The 18,676-nt window shown below is 43.0% G+C and overlaps 1 protein-coding gene across 1 annotated transcript in view; it reads right to left on the reverse strand.

Annotated features, from left to right (window-relative positions):
* Iqgap2 (IQ motif containing GTPase activating protein 2) overlaps positions 1–18,676 on the reverse strand; it is a 264,615-nt gene that overhangs the window by 105,767 nt on the left and 140,172 nt on the right. Inside the window, exons 4-7 of the mRNA XM_029544180.1 lie at positions 18,163–18,240; positions 14,521–14,597; positions 2,383–2,450; positions 1,347–1,460 (exon numbers count right to left, since the gene is read on the reverse strand). Of these exons, the coding sequence (XP_029400040.1) occupies positions 1,347–1,460; positions 2,383–2,450; positions 14,521–14,597; positions 18,163–18,240 (337 nt within the window). The remainder of the gene's footprint in view (positions 1–1,346; positions 1,461–2,382; positions 2,451–14,520; positions 14,598–18,162; positions 18,241–18,676) is intronic.

Genomic DNA, 18,676 nt, shown 5'->3' on the forward strand with positions numbered 1-18,676 from the left:
ATCAGCAAAAGACGTTGACAACATTGATAGCCCATGAACTCAAGCAGTCTCAAAGGAAGTAAAAGATGTGAGGAGAAAGCTCAGCTGGTAAAGCGCTTGCTCAATTCTCGGCATTATGGAAGAAGCCAGACATGGGCCACGTGCTTAGAATCCCAACCCTGGGGAGGTGGACACAGGTGGGTCCCTGGGGTTAGCTGGCTCAGCTAGCCTAGCCTAATTATCTAGCCTCAGTTTCCAATGAAAGGCCCTGTCACTAATAACAATATGGACAGCTCCTAAGGCTTATACATGCAATGCACACACATGGGTATTCACATCTATACACACAGCACAGCAAAAAAGAGACCCTGGACAAGTCGTGGAGCACCTGCCAATCTCTCTGCAAGCTTGCCTGTCCTCAGTCTTCACCCCAGCATCTGTGAAGTAATTCCCATTTGTTCAGGCAGTGAGATGGACCAGGTGTTAAGCCATGCACTGGGGCACACAGTCAGCCCTTGCTTCCCGAATAGGGCAACACAGCCCAACACAACAAGTGGGTTCTAAAGATAGCTATGATTTAGCTTGCAACATTGAAAGAATCAGAGCAGAATATACCCTGCCACAGCAAGTAGAGAAAATGTTTTACGGAGCGAAAATTACTTCTGAAATCTCTACTTTTCACATCGCACACATGCAAGTGTAAAGTCCAAAGTCAATTATACGGCTATGTTCAAACAAATACCCTTGAGTAACGCTAAGAACAAAAGTGTCAGCTTTCTTGCTGTTGAGTGTGCTCCTGCAAATGTGGTGCGCATTCCTGAAACTTGCTGGACTTTCTGCAAGAAACATGGCGGTCCCCAGCCTCATGAGGGGACACTGTAGAAGAAGGGGAAAGTGGCAGCCTCAGATGGCTGTATGGGCAAACTGAGCCTAGTCTGCGCCGACAGGTTAAACCTGTGCTGAGGCTGGAGCCCGAAGCCCACCTGCAGATCTTAGCGGATGCTACCTAGAAGAGATGTAGGTGTTCTAAACATGGAAGTGATAAAAGAAAGGACCAAGTGATCCAGTTCTAGGCAGATTTTGTTATGAAGACAGTAAAATCATGAAGCTATTTATATTCATTTCATTTGGTTATAGTCACTTTGGGGGTGTGTGTGAGTAAACCAGAATCCAAATCATCATCATCATCATCATCATCATCATCATCACCATCACAACTATCACCATCACCATCACCATCACCACCACCACCAACCACAACAAAACCCAAAAGAAGCAAAACCATTAGAGTTTTTAACGTATCTTCTAAGTATCCTGTTTTAATGTCATTAAAATCAGCAAATGGCATGGCTATGAGGTCGGCTTACGTGCAGCTTCGTCCACAGACAGTTCATTGGCCAGAATGCCGCCGATTTTGCTGAAAGCCGGCATCTGGATCCCGTACTTCTCCAGTTCTTTCCTCATGTTACTGATCTCCTCCTCTGAAAGGACAACAGAAAACAAAAATTAAAAGAAGCTCCCGAGAAGCGAAGGCAGGAAGGGGACCCTCTTCCTCAGGAAGGTGGAGCCATTTCCAAACAATCTGCTTGAGCCTTTCATGCCATAAACCTGAAGGAAAGGATCCAGGCAGGCACAAGTGAGATAGGCCGGTGTGGTGACTACGGCTCATTGTCAGTGAGATAGGCCAGTGTGGTGACTACTGCTCATTGTCACTTTGTTAGACTCTGGAATCACCTGGGGGATGGGCGACAGTCTGTGAGAAATGCTCTTGATTACATTAGACTATGAGGGAAGACCCACTCACTGTGCAATGCACCCATTCTGACAGAGAACCTAAATCATATAAATCCATGAAGGGAACTGGGCAGCACCATGAGCTCACCCATCTCCTCTCTGACTGTGGCCGCAATGTGAGTAGCTTCTTCATTCTCCTGAGGACCTGACCACACCACCACCATGGTAGACTGACTGAACCTTGTGCCATGAGCTAAAATAAACCCTTTCTCTTGGAGTTCCTCTCATCAGGGTATCTTCGCCCAGCCCCAGGAAGGAAACCAAGATGGCAGGCTTTCCCTTGTTGGTCTAGAGCAGCAGTTCTCAACCTGTGGGCTACAACCCAGTTGAAGGTCAAACTTACCAGATATCCTGGCTATCAATTATTTGCATTAAGATTCATAACAATAGAGGAATTACAGTTATAAAGTAGCAATGAAAGTGATTTTCTGGTTGGGGTCAGCACAGCATGAAGCACTGTATTATAATGGGTCCTAGCATTAGGAAAGTTGGGAATGGCTGCTCAGGAGGAAGGAGGGAACCAGCAAAATCAAAGGGAAGAAGGCATCTGCCTGTTTTCTCGTCACTGGATTGCAGAGGAGATGAAGACAGACAGGACAAAGGAAGTACCTGTGAAATCCACTTTTCCCAGCAAATCCTGGATCTGGGGCGCAATCCCCAGTTTAAACAGATACAAACTGGAAGACAAAATGTAAAGCCGTCAGGGTCTTTATTATCCTAAGTCCTACGGTGTACATACAAGTAAAGAACGCTTTCAACTGAGAAGGCTCTAAGTGAGCTCTCCTAGCCTAAAGAGCCTCACGGAGTCCCACAACCCCAGGCAGACACCACCAGAGCCAACTCTAGGCAATGCCCCCAAAGACTGATGCACAGAACGGGGGGGGGGTGTCTCTCCTGGGATCAACACCCCTTTATCATTCATGTGTAAGAAGAATAAAACCACAGCTAGTGGGCTGAAGAGATGGCTCAGTGGCTAAGAGCACTGGCTGTTCTTCTAGAGGACCAGGGTTCGATTCCCTGCATCCACTGGGCAGCTTACAGTCATCTGTAACTCCAGTCCCAAGGAATATGATGGCCTTCTGGCCTCCAGGGACCCTGCATGCATATGGCCCACAGAGATATGGAGACAAAAACGTTCACACATAAAATTAAAATAACAAAAAGACAGCTAATACAAAGGAGCAGGCATTAGATACAATTTCTATGACTATCATTTGTCTGAAAGAACTTTTGATATTCACCTAAACATGTTTCATATATCTGAACCATAGACCAATAAAAGTATCATGGATGGTATGACATCAAAAAGCCAGCTATGGTGTGCACATATTGCTGAGTAAAGACTACACTGTACATGTTTAAAAGTAAATCACTTAGGTAATTTATGATGGCAACCACTAGCCTTCCCAAAACCTGACGAAAGGTGTAGAAGCTGACATGTGAATTCTATCAAAGAAACTTGAGTATGTGCTGCCTCCACTCAATTCTTGTCCTAGCCAGTTTCTGTTGCACATTTCTACCGACTTTTCTGACATTTAATTCAGGGTATCATTCAAAAGAAAGCCCGCTTTCACTTTCTTATTCGTTTGGTAGGTTTAAAATCCATGAAACTTTAGAAGTAAAAAAAAAAAAAAATTACATCAGAATATACACGGGAAAATGATCTAAGAGTGGTTTTGATGACTTGAACATTTTTATATGAATACTCCCAACGCTGTGTTAGATGGATCTGAACAGTTTATAAAATCCAAACTTTCAAATAAAGGAATTAAGACAAAGCTTTCTCAAAGGCAATAAAAGTTCTTAAATATATGATTAGTCGACAAAAGCAGCTTGCACTGGAACTGATTTCATTGATTATAATTTCCACAAAGTATCTATATCAATATATGCCAGCAGCTAAAAATGAAAGACTGATGGTTAAAATATTACAGAGAAAATCTCCTCCCATCTAGGTGGGTGCAGTCAGGGACACCTACAGAACCAGCTGAACAAAGATTGAGAACAGGAGACTAAAAACTAGCTGAGACAACAGAGTGGGACCCCACCATGGAAAAAGGAAAGAGAGAGGAGAGGGGAGGACAGGGATGGATGGAAAGAACAAAGGGAGGGAGGGAGGGAGGGAGGGAAGGAGGGAGGGACAGAAGAGAGGAAGGAAGGAGCTAAGGGAATTATTATCCATACTACAAGCCTACATATTCTTCTAGAATATGGACATATATAGTTCTAAGCACTTAGATGGTCACTAATTATATATATATATATATATATATATATATATATATATATATATATATGGTTTCACACACACATAGACACACATAGACACACATCTCTGTAAATACATGTTAAATAAAATTCCAAGATAGAAAAGGTAAACCCTGAACAAAGTCTTTCAGTACATTTTGCCAAACTATGTCTTAAAAAGGCATTGCACAGCTGGGTGTAGTGGCACACATCAGTAATTCTACAGCACTCAGAGATGGAAGCAGTTGGATTTCAAGACTGAGGCCCCCCCGGCCTTCATGTTGAGGCCAGTTTGAGCTACATGAGAGAGACCATGTTTCAGAAAAATAAAGGATGGAAAAGATTGTATTCATTTGCCCTCTGTGATTAAAGGGTTTTAAAAAAAATCATTATCGGGCTGAGAATGTCGCTTCACTGTGAGGAACTTGTTTAGTAAGTATAAAACCCTGGGTTTAATTTCCAGTCCTCAAACAAACAAACAAATTAACTCCCCAGGTTCAAGCCCCAACACTGTGTCATTATCACCAACAGGAGTAGGGGAAAGGAGAGTGTGTGGTTCGAATAGGAAAGGCCCCCAGAGACTCATGGGTTTGACTGTGTGGCTCATAGGAAGTGACACTATTAGGAGGTGTGGCTTTGTTGGAGGAAGTATAACTGTAGGGACAGAGGTTTGAGGTCTCATATATGCTCAAGCTACACCCAATGTGGCACACAGTCTCCTGCTGCCTTTTCATCAAGATGTAGAACTCTGGGCTCTTCCAGCACCGTGTCTGCCTGCATCCTGCCATGCTTCCTGCCATGAGGATAATGGATAAACCTCTGATCCTGTAAGCCAGCCCCAATTAAATGTTTTCCTTTATAAGAGTTGTGATGGTCATGGTGTCTCTTCATAGTAATGAAACCCTAATTAAGAGACAGAAGGGGAGGAAGGGTCTAAGCTGCAAGGGAGTGGGGGGGGGAGGAGGGAGGGGAGGAGGGGGGAGAGGAAGGGAAGAAGGAGACAGGAAGAAAACATTCCCAATGAGATAGCAATTCCTTGTTAAGTCTGCCTTTCTGTTTGTCAGAGGTGAGAATTAACTGGCTTTTATAGAGGTACTGCTCATTTAGAGTTTTTCTAGGAAATACTTATTAATGAATGTTTTCATTTTCAGGATTCTGGAGAAAGAATTATTGACCTTTCTCTCATTTCCTTCAAACCCATACCAAACAACAAATGGCAGGTAACTTATAATATGGTAATTATTAATTTTAGTGCCAAATTCTGATTTTCATCTTACCAGGAAGAGACCATTCAACTGTGAACAATTTTTTCCACTGTGAAGAGTCATGTATTCAGAGCCAGGAAGGCAGGTCACATCCCTCTGCTTAAAGTCTACATCTTGAGAGATTATCAAGGACCAAAACCCATTTGCAGTCATCGAAAACTGTGCTGGTAAAGGATATGCCACACAAGGTCACGAGGAGACTGTGGTGACATTTAGAAAACCATACTGTTTTATAAAGCATTTTTTATTCACCATTACCTGGGGAAAAGTATGCAGTTCTAAAAGGGAACCCAGGGGCTATGATGTGCTTAGAGAAAAGTGCTTGCATAGCACACACCAGACCCTGGTTTCCTTCCCAGCATTGTAAAAGGAAGGTTACTATATGTGATGGCTTGTGTATGCTCAGCCCAGGAAGTGGCACTATTAGAAGGTGTGGCCCTGTTGGAGTAGGTATGTTACTGTGGGTGTGGGCTTTAAGGCCCTCATCCTAGCTGCCTAGAAGCCAGTAGTCTGCTAGCAGCCTTCAGATGAAGATGTAGAACTCTCAGCTCCTCCAGCGCCATGCCTGCCTGGATGCTGCCATGTTCCTGCCTTGCAGATAATGGACTGAACCTCTGAACCTGTAAGCCAGCCCCAACTAAATGTTGTCCTTCTAAGAGTTGCCTTGGTCATGGTGTTTATTCACTGCAGTAAAACCCTAACTAAGACACTATATAAAAGGGAACTCCTTCAACTGAAATGCCAGTCTCTCACTTCTCCCTGGGGACCTAAAAATCAGGCCACACAGCTTTACAGACAGGTAAGCAAATGTTTAAGAAATGAGAAAAGGTAGTGAAAAATACGTCCTGGTAGCCGCATCAGTTTCCTTCAGAGTACTTGACCTCTTCCATCTCCCTCGACAAATTCAAGTCATACCTTCAAAGAAGACTGAAAGGAAGCTAGTGAGAAAAACGAGAAGACATGACAGCATCGCATAAGTAGGAGACACCACAGACTATCAAGTAGTATGGCATTTTATGTCTCTCCCAAGTATAGAGCATGCTGTCTCTTTAAGGCATAGTACCAAGGAAGTACTGTGTTAGTTTAACTTAATTTCAAAGCTGCTTTGTCGTACCAAAACCTGAGCTAATTAGTAACACTTACCCTTAATGTAGGTCCACCCGTATTTCTGTATGTATGTAATACTAAGATGGTCTATTTAATTCTGTGCCTTTATTTTTGTATTTTGCCTTAAAACGTTAGGTAACAAATTTTACTAATTTCTTTCCTACACCAACTTCTCCTTTCTTAATTTTTCTCCTTGGTTCTGCTATGTTAGGTGTCCGAGAAATAATTTCTGGAATCGTGTAGATCCAGTTGAGCCTTCAGTGACTCATAGACTCATTTGTTTTATTGATGCTGGGATTCTTTCAACTCAAGCCTAACGTTTTCCTCACAGGTTCATCTTTTCCTTGACTATCTGGTATCTTTTGATTGGGGGGCTTTTGTCAGTATTTGAGTCTTGTGCTTCATCCATTGTGGACTGTGGCATCGGGGACTCTGGGTAGGGAGGAAAAAGATGAAGGTCGGTGCTCCTGTCTCCTCCTCTCACTGACATCTGTCTCTCTTGGTGGCAGCTGCTGTTGTGAGATAGATAGGGTCATCTACATGGCTCTGTTTGGTTTTCAGTTCACAGTTACTCAGACAAGGTCTCCCAGGTGACTGAATTACAGGTGTGTCCGGCTTGGCTCCTGCCCGTCTCCGAGCCTTTCGCTGTTTTGGGCACTGACATTCTTTCCTGCCTTCCGTACCAACATTTGCCCCTCTTAGAACAGAGCCCGAGGCTCGGCCTGGCCAAGCTGATCACTCCAACCTCTGCACTGGTCCATCTGCCTGGAACCAAGGCTGTGATGGCCTCCTGCCAGGCCTCGTCCCCTGTTGTTGCTGGATGTAGCCTGCTCCCATCTTATTTCTCAATCCTGTGACGTCCATTTCCTTGTGTGTGTTGGGGAGCTGTTTACATCATTGACCACTGACTGACATCTCATTTTATTTCAAAAGTATTTTTTTTTTTTAATTGTCTTATGCAGGTCATGTGCAGGGAACCCCAGCTGCTGTGAATTCACGAGTGTGAATATTAATTATATCTTGTTCATTAACTCATTTAATTGCGACTTTATTGATGTGTCTTTTGCATATTATGCTTTTCTTAAGTTAAAGCTGGTTTAAATATCACAGACACAGCTTTAACTTGGCACAGTGGCACATACATCAGCAGCCCCAACGATTCGGGAGGCATGGACTACAGGACCTCACGAGGAGAGGCTGACCTAAGGCTCCAAGCCAGTCCTTGTCTCAAACATAGCTTTGTTGACAGCATGAAAGGAAAGCTTTATGCTAAAGGAATGTGGTGATTTTTCACATGCATGATAAAGAAAGTAGGTGCAAGCTGGGCGTGGTGGCGCACGCCTTTAATCCCAGCACTCGGGAGGCAGAGGCAGGCGAATTTCTGNNTTCGAGGCCAGCCTGGTCTACAAGGTAAGTTCCAGGACAGCCAGGGCTATACAGAGGAACCCTGTGTCCCCCCAAAAAAAACAAAACAAAACAAAAACAAAAACAAAAACAAAAACAAAAAACCAGAAAGTAGGTGCAATCTCTAACATGCCTCTACCTTGCAGGGAAACAGTAACACATTTCAGTGAACAAATATCCTGGCTAACTAGGAGTCACCACAAGGTGGTGCTGGGAAATTAGCCTTGCTGAGTGGGAAAGTCTGCTTTTAAATGTAAACCTGGGATTTTTCTCAAATTGGTTTGATGGAATAGGTAGAAAACTCACTTGCATGTGGGCTCTCAAACATCACATCCAGAGAATTAAGACTATTGTTTTTAGTTTCCACCTTCCACATTTATCATCGCTGGCATTGAAATTTCACATTAGTTTCTGAAAAGATCACTTCTTCCATGTTGGGAGTTTTCTACCCAATCTCTGAGTGACAGGTCTTCCAAGCAGATTAGTACAAAGGGGGAAAACACCTATCTGTAAGCCATATTTGTCCATCATGCTGATGAGAACCAGCCATTGAAAAGCCTCTTTCCCAAGCATTTTAAGCCCGGCTTGGCTGTCTCCTACCTGACATTCATAGAAAACTGAGACTTAATATTAAAAAAGCAAATCCATTGAATAAGTGCTGCTTGTAGCTGGCTCTCCACACTGAACTTGCTATACACTGGTAACAGACTAACATTGAATATAGCATGCCAGGAATATTTCAGAGGAAGCTGTGGCATTAATGTTACAAGCACTGCCCAATAGCTAGGCATTTTGTGTAGAGTTGGAAACCTCTTATCCCATGAAAAGGTAAACCACACGTGTTGCTGATGTAGGCCTGTACAGAAGGGCCACCTGGAGCTAACTGACTCTCACAAGCCCATAAGATACTAGCTGTATAAATTGTATCAGCTGAAGGCTGGGAAGTGAAAACAGATGTTACAAAATACTATTAGTTTTATTACACTGTGCTATGGACATTTGTGAATCAAAGGGCTGAATTTGTGGCCTGGAACAAGGCATCAAGATGAGCTTTCGGTGTAGTGAATGGCCAGGCTTAAGTAACTTCCCAAGTTTCCTCCAGTTCTCAAGTTCCAGCATTTTCTTCCTTTAAATATTTCAAATATAACAGCTCAAAGGCCTATGCTGAAGAAGGCACAAGTCTGACACCATTTTATAAATGTTTGGCCTAAAGTAAAGGGACCCAGAGGTAGTCCTTCCATCTGCAAATGAGTTCAGGTAAACTTCCTAAAAAGTTAAAAGGATAAACTCTGAGAGACTTTAAACTTCAACTAATGGAAAACCATGGAACCACAGTAGGTTTCATAAAATAGTTCACAAATTCAAAGAGTTTAGCTTTCTGTAAGATCATCACAGCCATGAAGTAATTCAGACAGGTGGGGCGAGAAGTATGGCATTCAGACCAAGTGGAGAGTTTTGAACAAGGAGGAGTTTGAAAGCTACAGAGAGGAACAAATGCCTTTCTCACCTCCATCTCCATACATCCCTTCCAAGACCTGAAGATTCTAGTCTGGCTTTAAGGCCTCCCTCCAGAGAGCTTATTTGTAAATTCAAATGTATACTGCAAGAATTACACTCAACCTGGTATTTTAGAGGAAAATTTAGTAAATCAGTTTCATTGGGAGAAAGAGACCTCTAAGAGAAGGGAAAGCTAAATCATTGAAGGTTATACATTCATGCCTGGGCAATGTGTCTAAGACCTCCATTGGTGAGTCCAGGTAGCCATGAAGCTGTGGGAAGAGCTAGGGAAAGGAGCCCTCTACAAAGCAGGCAGGAGATTTAGAACAACTGGTCAACCAGAAGTGAGTCTGCCACCACCTTCCTCACAAATGCAGGCCCTACAACTCTCGACTCCAGCCAAGCTTCAGCTGTTGCAGCCAGGGTAACACAACGCTTCTAATGATGCAATGAGAACAAACTGCACTCATTAAACAGTGGGTGCCAGTTAAGCATTGGTACCACATTTGAAAACTGGAGAGCTGAACCCAACTACAGAGGCTCCAGCGCTGTAGTACTGCTTACACTCAGGGGAGCCCCATAGGTTTCCACCGCAGCAGAATCGTGACGTTCTATTAAATGGCACAGTAAGAAAAGTTGCATCTAGCACCCTGACGATGCTAAAACTAGAATAATCGATAGTTGTGTGTGACTCTGAAGGGACTTCTTGAACAGTTGTTGATTCCATACCTTAAAGCAGCAGTCAGGGGAACGGAACAAGGACATCTGGTTGTGCCCGCAATACAAGGATTTTTTTCAAAGAAGCCAGGGGCAGTGCTACAGAGACAAAGGGGCTGCCATGACTTATCAACCTCAAACTATCTAGTCTGTGCAGAAGGCATTAGACAGGCAGGGTGGTCCACAAAAGCAGTCCCAGGCCTCAGAAGGTAAAAGGGCTGTGAGTTTAAGTTCAGTTTGAGAGACACAGAGACCATGCTGTGAACAAACAGAAAAATAACCGTCTTGGTTTAGTCTTAAGCACAGAGTTCAAAACGATCAACAGAGTATGCCCCACGGTGTGCAAAAGGGAATTTATGCATAATTCTTTGTTTCACTTTTTCAAAGGGGAGTTATTAAAGCCAAGGTACTTTGTTCTTTCTCTGTTTATGGAGCCCAGGTAAGTCCGTGCTTTTACACTACATGCACTACGGGGAAATAATAAAAGATCAGGACCTCTGAACTAGCCAAAAAGTCTCCCCAAAGCATAGGAAGTGTCCCAAGGTAAGGATGGACTGCAGAAGGCAGGTTATGACAGAAGTGACCGGAAGAAAAGGGAACCCCCAAAGCAGAGAGCACTGAGCAGTCACACAGAGAGGCCGGAACCAGCTGTGAGGAGCAAGTCAGCAACAGCATGAGGGACGCTCATTTGTCCCCCCCTCCATCTCCTTGGAGATGGAAACCTCTAGAAAGTCCAACTATAATTTTAAGAAGAAAGTGAAAAAGGCATACATACGCTTCTAATAATGTTAACAGGTCAGGCCAATACATCACCGTGACAGGACAATGTGCTGTACCACACCAGCCAAGAGAAACTTAGGGAGTGAGTCGGTAACTGGGACGGGGTAGACAGTAAAGAAAAAATCTACCTGAAAGCCACAGACTTAGACATTAAAATGGTGCTGTCTTATGAACCAAGTAAAGTCGAACTAGATGCTGTTGGCCAGGTTCTGACTTACCTTGAGACAAGAGGCCAAAGAGAAGAGCCATGTACAACAAGGAAAGGGTCTAATGCTAGACTTCAAGGTGTGCCCTTTGATTTCTGGTGACGTTAAAAATCATGTTGCCTCACTTTAGGTATCACGACAGGACAGCAGTGCGAGGGCAGGTCACTTTAGTGTGTGAACAATGACCGCAAGAGCGAAACGAAGCTGGATCTGTCCCAGCTGGTTGCAATGGTGAGTATCTAACCCAGACAGGGCATCTCATCTGCTCTTAAGGGATGTGAGGAAATCGCGTTGTTTTAACAATCACATTATGGTTTAAATCATTTCAACATATTCAATCTTAGAACTGTTTAAACATTGAACAGTTGCTGAATGTCACTTGTTATGTCTTTATAAACAGAGCACCATCCGACACACAGTTTTTCTGTGGACATAAAATGGCCTCCAGACATTTAAAAAAAAAAAAAAGTGTAGTAACTCAGCTAGGCTTTCAGAGTGGGTTTCTTTCTGTTGCATAGGCTTTAGAGCATTCCAAATGAAGCCACAAAAGGAAAACATGCCCCATACAGATTTTAAATCCGAAGTCTCCAAAACAGTCATAGTGGTTTTTGCGTGATTTTGTGACATTGACCATTTTAGCTCTTTTAAAAACATTCTTTCTACATTTTCCAGTCCTCTTTTCTCCAAAGGAGAATATGCTATTTTTTTTAAATAGGAAAAAAAAAAAAAAAAAAGGATAGATATTTCCTTGAAAAAAGAGGAGGCCACCCACCAAGAAGGTCAGTCCCTCTCAGTTAGGCCAAGTTTGAAACCGCCAAGCTGGGCTGGTTAAAGGGGTCCAGCACTGAGAGGCAGTGAGGCTGGAATCAGGTACCAGACGAAAAGGTAAGGGGCAAAGGAAGAAAGCAAGGACAGACGCCCAGGGCTGCTGGGTTGTTAACTCCACATCAGACTCCTGACAAGTTTGGTCAGGGTCACAGCTGAATTTGTAGGTCAGTCAGCCCCTGGGCTAGTCCAGAAGGAAGTCGGGGTCTGAGAAGCAAAGCTACCCGGAGTAACCTTCCCTCCTGGCTCCTGAGCTATGCTCCAAACCTCTGACATGCCTAATCCTCTACCAGGTAAGGACAAATCTCTACTCCAGCTGTGCCATAGCTGTAGTGGCCAGGATAACGCACGCAGCCAACTCTGCCACGAGAGCAAACTGCACTCATTAAACAAAGGCTGCCTCAATGCGCCTCGCACACAGAATATCAGCTTCCTGGAAGACCGACAGCCTTCTAAACCACCGCAGAGGAGAGCTGTATAGATAAGCCTTGGACACTCGGGGATTTGTCATTTCCTTCCTGAGAGGCGGCCGCACAGGTGAGGACAGAGGATAGTGAAGGACATGAAGCCCGTGACAGAATGTGGTCATATGTATGATATGCATAGCACCGTACGTATCTGCTCCAGGATGTCAAAAAGGCACAAAGACATCCATGAAGAGTAACTGATAAAGATCCAGAACCAGGACCTCAACATCTGTACATCCATGCAGTAATAAACGAGAAAGGACCCGTTCTTTGTTTCAGAGCCGATCAAGCCGTTATTTAAACTATGGTAAATGCACATTTGTGAATCCCTCTGTCACTCTATGTAACTTCTTAGGAGCAAAGACTTCATCTGAAAGGAACTTAACATGCTATGCCTTTGTAAGCTGGAGAACATATGGCCCAGGTGTGTACTCCAGCAAATCAACTGAAGCTCACACACACTGCTCCGGAAGCTGGCTATGGATCTTGAGATCACCGGCTCGACATACGAACATAACGAAGGCTGGCTTAGCAGGTCACAAAAGCAGTACTAACCTCATAGCGTTAAGTGACTGCCCCAAGCTTTGACAAGAACTCCCTGAGGCCTGCTAAGCAGCACATTCAAAAGAAAACCTCAGAAGAAACACAGAGTTTGAAGGAAACCTACCGGGCCAAGTGATGGTAGCGCTCACAGGAGGCAGAGGCAGGTGGATCTCTCTGAGTTCAAAGCCAGCCTGGTCTTTAGAGGTCAGTCAGGGCCACACTGTGGGACCTTGTCACAAAACAAAACAAAACAAAACAAAACAAACCTCCTTTCCATGCTGTCACCAAAGGAAGTCCTATTGGTGCACTGGACCTTAGGCTACATAGGAGACAGGAGCAAACCTAGAAGCTCCTCACTCTAGCACCTCCTGCAGAAATGATAGCTTATTTTATTTATTCACTTTTAGCTATTCTAAGTTATAACAACAACAAAATAGGCCTGGTCTGATGGCATGTCAACAGTCTCAGTTCTTGGGGAGGCTGAGGCAGGAGGATGGAGAGTTTGAGGCCAACCTGAGTTGCACAGTATGTCACTCTCTCGGGTGACACAATGGCCTAGCAGGTAAAGGCACTTGCCCATCCAAGCCAGCCAACTTCTGCACACTGCTCTGGGGATTCCTCATGTGTGCAGAGGCATGATACCTAAAAGTGTGTGAGTGCACTCACGTACACCAGAATAAGTAACAAATAGATAAATGTAAAGAGAGAAAAGAAAGAGCAAGGAGCCCACCATTTGGCCTATACCTTATCCCACCGCCTGTCATATTCCAAACTTGACTCAAAAGAAAAAAAAAAAAAACTGGCTGGGTGGTGGGTTGAGGGTTGAATCCTATGACATAATCAAAATTTTCTCTAGGAGACTGGCTTTGCAATGAATTATTATGAAGACTTTTTCCTTTGCAGAAGAAAAAAGCCAGGAAGAAGTTAATGTAAACCCCAAGACAGAGGGTTCTGCCAGGAAAATGACTTCCAGCAATACAAACACAAGGCAGATGTTGTAAAGGAATTTAAAACTTCATTACACATGAAATCTCTCAAGCTTCACCTTCACGCACAAGACAACAGCCACAGCTGGGGTTCCACAGTGGTTGCCATCTGAAGTTCCCAGTTTTCCCAGGCCCATTAACACAGAAAAGTCATCTGTGAATTAGCAGCGTTTCGAAACTTTCAAAAAGGTATCAAAAGCAAAATCACTTTAAAACAGTATGTCTTGATCAAATTTAAAACAACTTTTGAGTTTCTTTTTTATTCTTAGAATGTAAATTCTACTGAGTGGAAAGTCGGTAGAAATCACGTTTGTGTTACATTTTCTTATTGGTGGTTCAAGCGGAGAATTTAATGAGTTGTTAGAACAATCACAGAGACTAGGGGCTCTGCTCAATGATGCGTTTTACTGACATCCGCATACACCCAACTCAAGCAGCACATTCCTGATGGGTCCTCGCTGTCTCCAGTCTTAGCCTCTCCTTATCATACATAGGTCTTCTATTAATTTCTCTGGGTTTTAATATTGAATAATATTAAAAAATGTCACAAGGGTTTCCAAGTCCAAAGGTGGCTTTGTACAGCAATTCTTCTAAATTCTGTACCAACAAATTCAAAACTGTTTTGTTTAAGGCTCTTGCGATTGTTACAGTCGCTTAAAATCTTTTAAATGGAAACGGAAGTTTCAGTCTGCATTTTCCCCACCTTAGCGCGTGAATGCAATAGATCATCCTTGGTATGTTTTTCCGATCGTAGACATCTGTTGTTTCTGGATAAAATATCTGGAAAACAAAAGAGTCAATCTACTTACTACGCTTCATTTCTCTCCCCCAACCAGACCTGGGCTGTCTTTGCTAGTCTACAGCTATTTAAACATAGAAGGTGATTGCCCCCTATAACTCTACAGAGCAATTCCAGCATAGAAACCCTTGCTGGGTGGGTGGCTCGCCCCCTAGTGGCCAATCCCACAGAGGTGGGACTCACAACCAGCCCTTTCCTGTGACCCTGAGACCTTTTAATGACCACTTTATTTCATAGTTAAAAACCTGAATATTTGTATATAATTCACGAACATTTATGTATATATTTTTTCTGCTTAAAAATACGTAGAGTCTGAAGGAAAATACTCCATGTTTCAGACTGTTACTATTTTTCCTCGATTTTTTTTTTTTTTAAATTATACCAGTGTGTGCAGAGCATAAACCTGCTGGAAGGACTAACTAGAAGCTGACTACTTCCCATCCCTTATATTATCCTATGTGCTCATAATTTCTGATGAATCCTAACAATTCTCTCATGTTTCTGAACCACAGCTTAACCACTCCCTGTGGCTGAACATCTATTTGGCTCCCAGTTCTCTCCCTGTCTCTGCAGCGGACACCTTGCATCTCTATTTTCAGAACATCTGCTTCTTCTCCTGGAGGACCATCTAGACCTGGATTTACGGGAGCAGACGGTTTGAACATCAAGCCTTTTACATGCACAGCCACACTGCTTTTCCCCCTAAGCTTGAAGCTAACCACTTGATAAGAAACAGATTGCAGAGTTGGGTACCAAACTTTTTTATTTCTGAGCAAGGGAAACAAAGTGAATAATTGAGCTTGAAGTCTCTAATATTAAGATAAGCACATCATCATCACTTGCTTTCAGTGAGTATTTCATACAGCTTGACATTAAAACTAAAATTAAGTCATGTACCAGATGGTAGTACTTTGGTACTCAAGCGTAATTTTTCCACTGGACATCGGAAAAAATAGAGACAAGGGTGTTTCTCAAGCGAACGATGTGCTGTATAGTTGCTGTGTTCATAAAGAAATTTCTGCAGCCTGGGAAGTCTCAGTCCCCTTCCCGCCGTCCCCTGACACATTTGCTGTTGGGGTGTCGGCGAGACAAGGGCTTCAGACTCAGAATGCTTGGGTTTAAAGTTCTAACAACTATGGCTCTTGCTTCACACCTCACTGTACTGACAGCCAACTCTCCCGAGGCCCCTTTCTTCCACATTTATATTTCTCCTGGGAAGTCCCTATGGAAATGCCTTCCTACACCAGAGAGTCAGCTTATAGTTCATCGGACTGTCACACACCGCTTGTGTCTCTAGCCCTTCACGTGAAGCTGAACAGGGAATGTGCATTCAATATTGATAAATGAAGGGCTCGACTACAGTTCCCTACAGAGTCAGCTCAGGGTACTCTTATAATATCATCTGTCAGAGACTTTCATGGTGAAAGTTTGGATAGGTTCAATCAAGTCTTTCCCATGTCATGAAACTGTCCTTAACCAGATGTTTCTTCACCAAGAAAATTTCTAGTTGAAGTTCTCTGTTGATTTACCAACCAATCCCTCACGTAGCACTTGATAAGTCAAAACGGATTCATTTTAAGTGGCAACTAGTATTCAGAAGGGAGTGGTGTTTAATGTTTGGGGGGATCAGTTTGAATGAAAACGGCAGAGTGAACTAAATGTTGGGAAATTTGAGGAAAATACAGCTGAAAAAGAGCATTAGTCCAGACACTGAAACCATGCCGCCACGTGGATGCAGGGAACTGAATCAATGACCTCTGAAAGATCAGCCAGGGTTCTCAACGGCTAAACCATCTCTCCAGGCCCTGCTTCGGTGGTGTTTTTGAGAACTGAGTCCAGAGCCTTGTATATTAGCAAAGTGCTTCACCACTGAGCTGAGTTCTCAGCCTACATGGGTGATATTCTACCAGCAAACCTGGCTCAATGGTAAATTAATAACATGGGTATTTACAGGCCAGCTTTTCCTTTGACACCTTGTCTTCAAGATGATATCTTATGAAGCATTTCCTTAAAGTAGCTGTATACTACGCAATGCAAAGGATGGAGCCCTTAACACAAATGAAAACCATGATAGATCTCAAGGACAGTGAACCAACCCCAAAAGGTAGCTCACCATATGATTCCAATAATATTAAAAAATATCACAACGAATGGCAGTGATGGAGAGCACTTAGTGGCTGCCAGGGGCAACCTGGGGGGAGGGATGCAAGATAAAAGTCCATTTCCCCGTGGTGACTGTCTGGATAGCCGTAGGGGGGCACACAAATCCATTCAGGGGCTAAAACTGCACACCCAGAACAATACACTCACAATCTTGCCAACAAATTCATGTGAGAACAAGAAAAGCTGTTAAAATAAAGCCAGTCTTCTAGTTTATATTCACACCCTGATGGTAACTCATGCAATAACATGCAAGAAGCTCACTATTCAGAAGCTGAGGCAGGAGGATTCCACAAGCTTGAGGCCAACCTGGGATATATAGTGAATTCTAGGGCAGCCTTAGTTACATAGAGACTCTGCCATTTAAAATGAAAACAGGAAAAAAGAAAAAGAAAACAAAAAAAAGAAGAAAAAGAAACAAAATATCACATGTAAAACACTCTATCTAATATGGTGCTACAGTTATAAAGATGTCAGTGCTGGGGAAGCTGAAGGATGGATATACAGAGACAAACTATTTTTGAAAGTTCCTGTGATCCTATAATCCTTCTGAAATAAAAGTAGTCCTACAATTTCCATCAAATGTAATTTTCTCATTTCCCCCATATGCCTATTTCTTCTCTCTTTGAATTTACCAAGTGCTGAATGCTTGCTGATTGAATTTTATTTGGTAGATCTATTTTAGGAGTAAGAGCTACAAGCCTCTAACCTTTCAGATTTAAAGTGAGACCATGATTTATAATAATAATTACAAAATAAAAAATGTGGGCCAAGGAGATGGCTCAGCAGGAAAGAATACCACATCTGCACTCCCGATAACCAGAGTTTGATGCCCAGAAACCACAGAAAAAGCCAGATGCTGTGGAATGCAGCTGTAATCCCAGCACTCTGATGATGAGGTGGGAAGGGGAGACCAGAGAACTGCCTGGAAGTCTATAGGCCTGCTAGCCTGGAATTCGCAGTGAAGACGAGAGGCCTTGCTTCAACAGCTTGGAAATTGAGAACTGACTTCGAAAAGTGGTTCTTTGGTTTCCACATACTCTGGCCCATCTGTGTCTGCATGCACGGACACATAAAATAAACTTAAAAAGTTAAATTATAATAATTTACAGAAAATGTACCTAAAGGAGCCGACTACCTTAAATTCACTATCAGCTGAAGCCGGTTCTACCCTTGTTTAATTTAGACACACTTTCACTTGTGTGTTTTGTAGCTGAGCTCCTACTTCATTGTGAATTCTTGCCATATGTGTCCCTGGATAGGCCTTTCCATATCTCAAGCCCGCAGTGACATGTCTCAGCCTGACAAATCAGTTTCAAAGTGAGGCGTTTGCCTTGCACTAACTTTTAATCTTTCTGGGTTAGCATGTGCTATGTGAAAGCTTACCTTGGGCAGTCCAATGGCCTCCATAGCTCTTAACCACTGTACAGTGTTATCTGTGTGTCGAAAATGAAGGCCAGATTTCTAAAAAATAGAAGAAAGAAAAAAGGAAGATGAGATCACACAGAAAGTGAGTCATTTGCGATATACATTTCCATGACCAGAATGCAATTCAACTGTGCTTTTTCAAGAGCAGCCATTGATGCTTATATAAAACAAATCCAGACACACCAGAAGACTAGACAGTATTTCAGTAACACTCTCGTTATCTGTGATGGACTATGCTAGTCTCTACGTTTTACATTTCAAAGTAGTTCTGCACTTGGATTTTAAACACCATGTAATGTCTACCACGCACCTCACGATACTTTGTGAAACCTGTATGCACAAGTTCATGCTTGCATGGTATCAAGATCTTGGTAATTCTGGCTGAGAAGTCTAGATGGAATTTTAATTTTAAGGGATTATTAGTTTCTCTCTCTCTCTCTCTCTCTCTCTCTCTCTCTCTCTCTCTCTCTCT

Source organism: Mus pahari, chromosome 11, assembly GCF_900095145.1.
Source record: "Mus pahari chromosome 11, PAHARI_EIJ_v1.1, whole genome shotgun sequence".
NCBI lineage: Eukaryota > Metazoa > Chordata > Mammalia > Rodentia > Muridae > Mus > Mus pahari.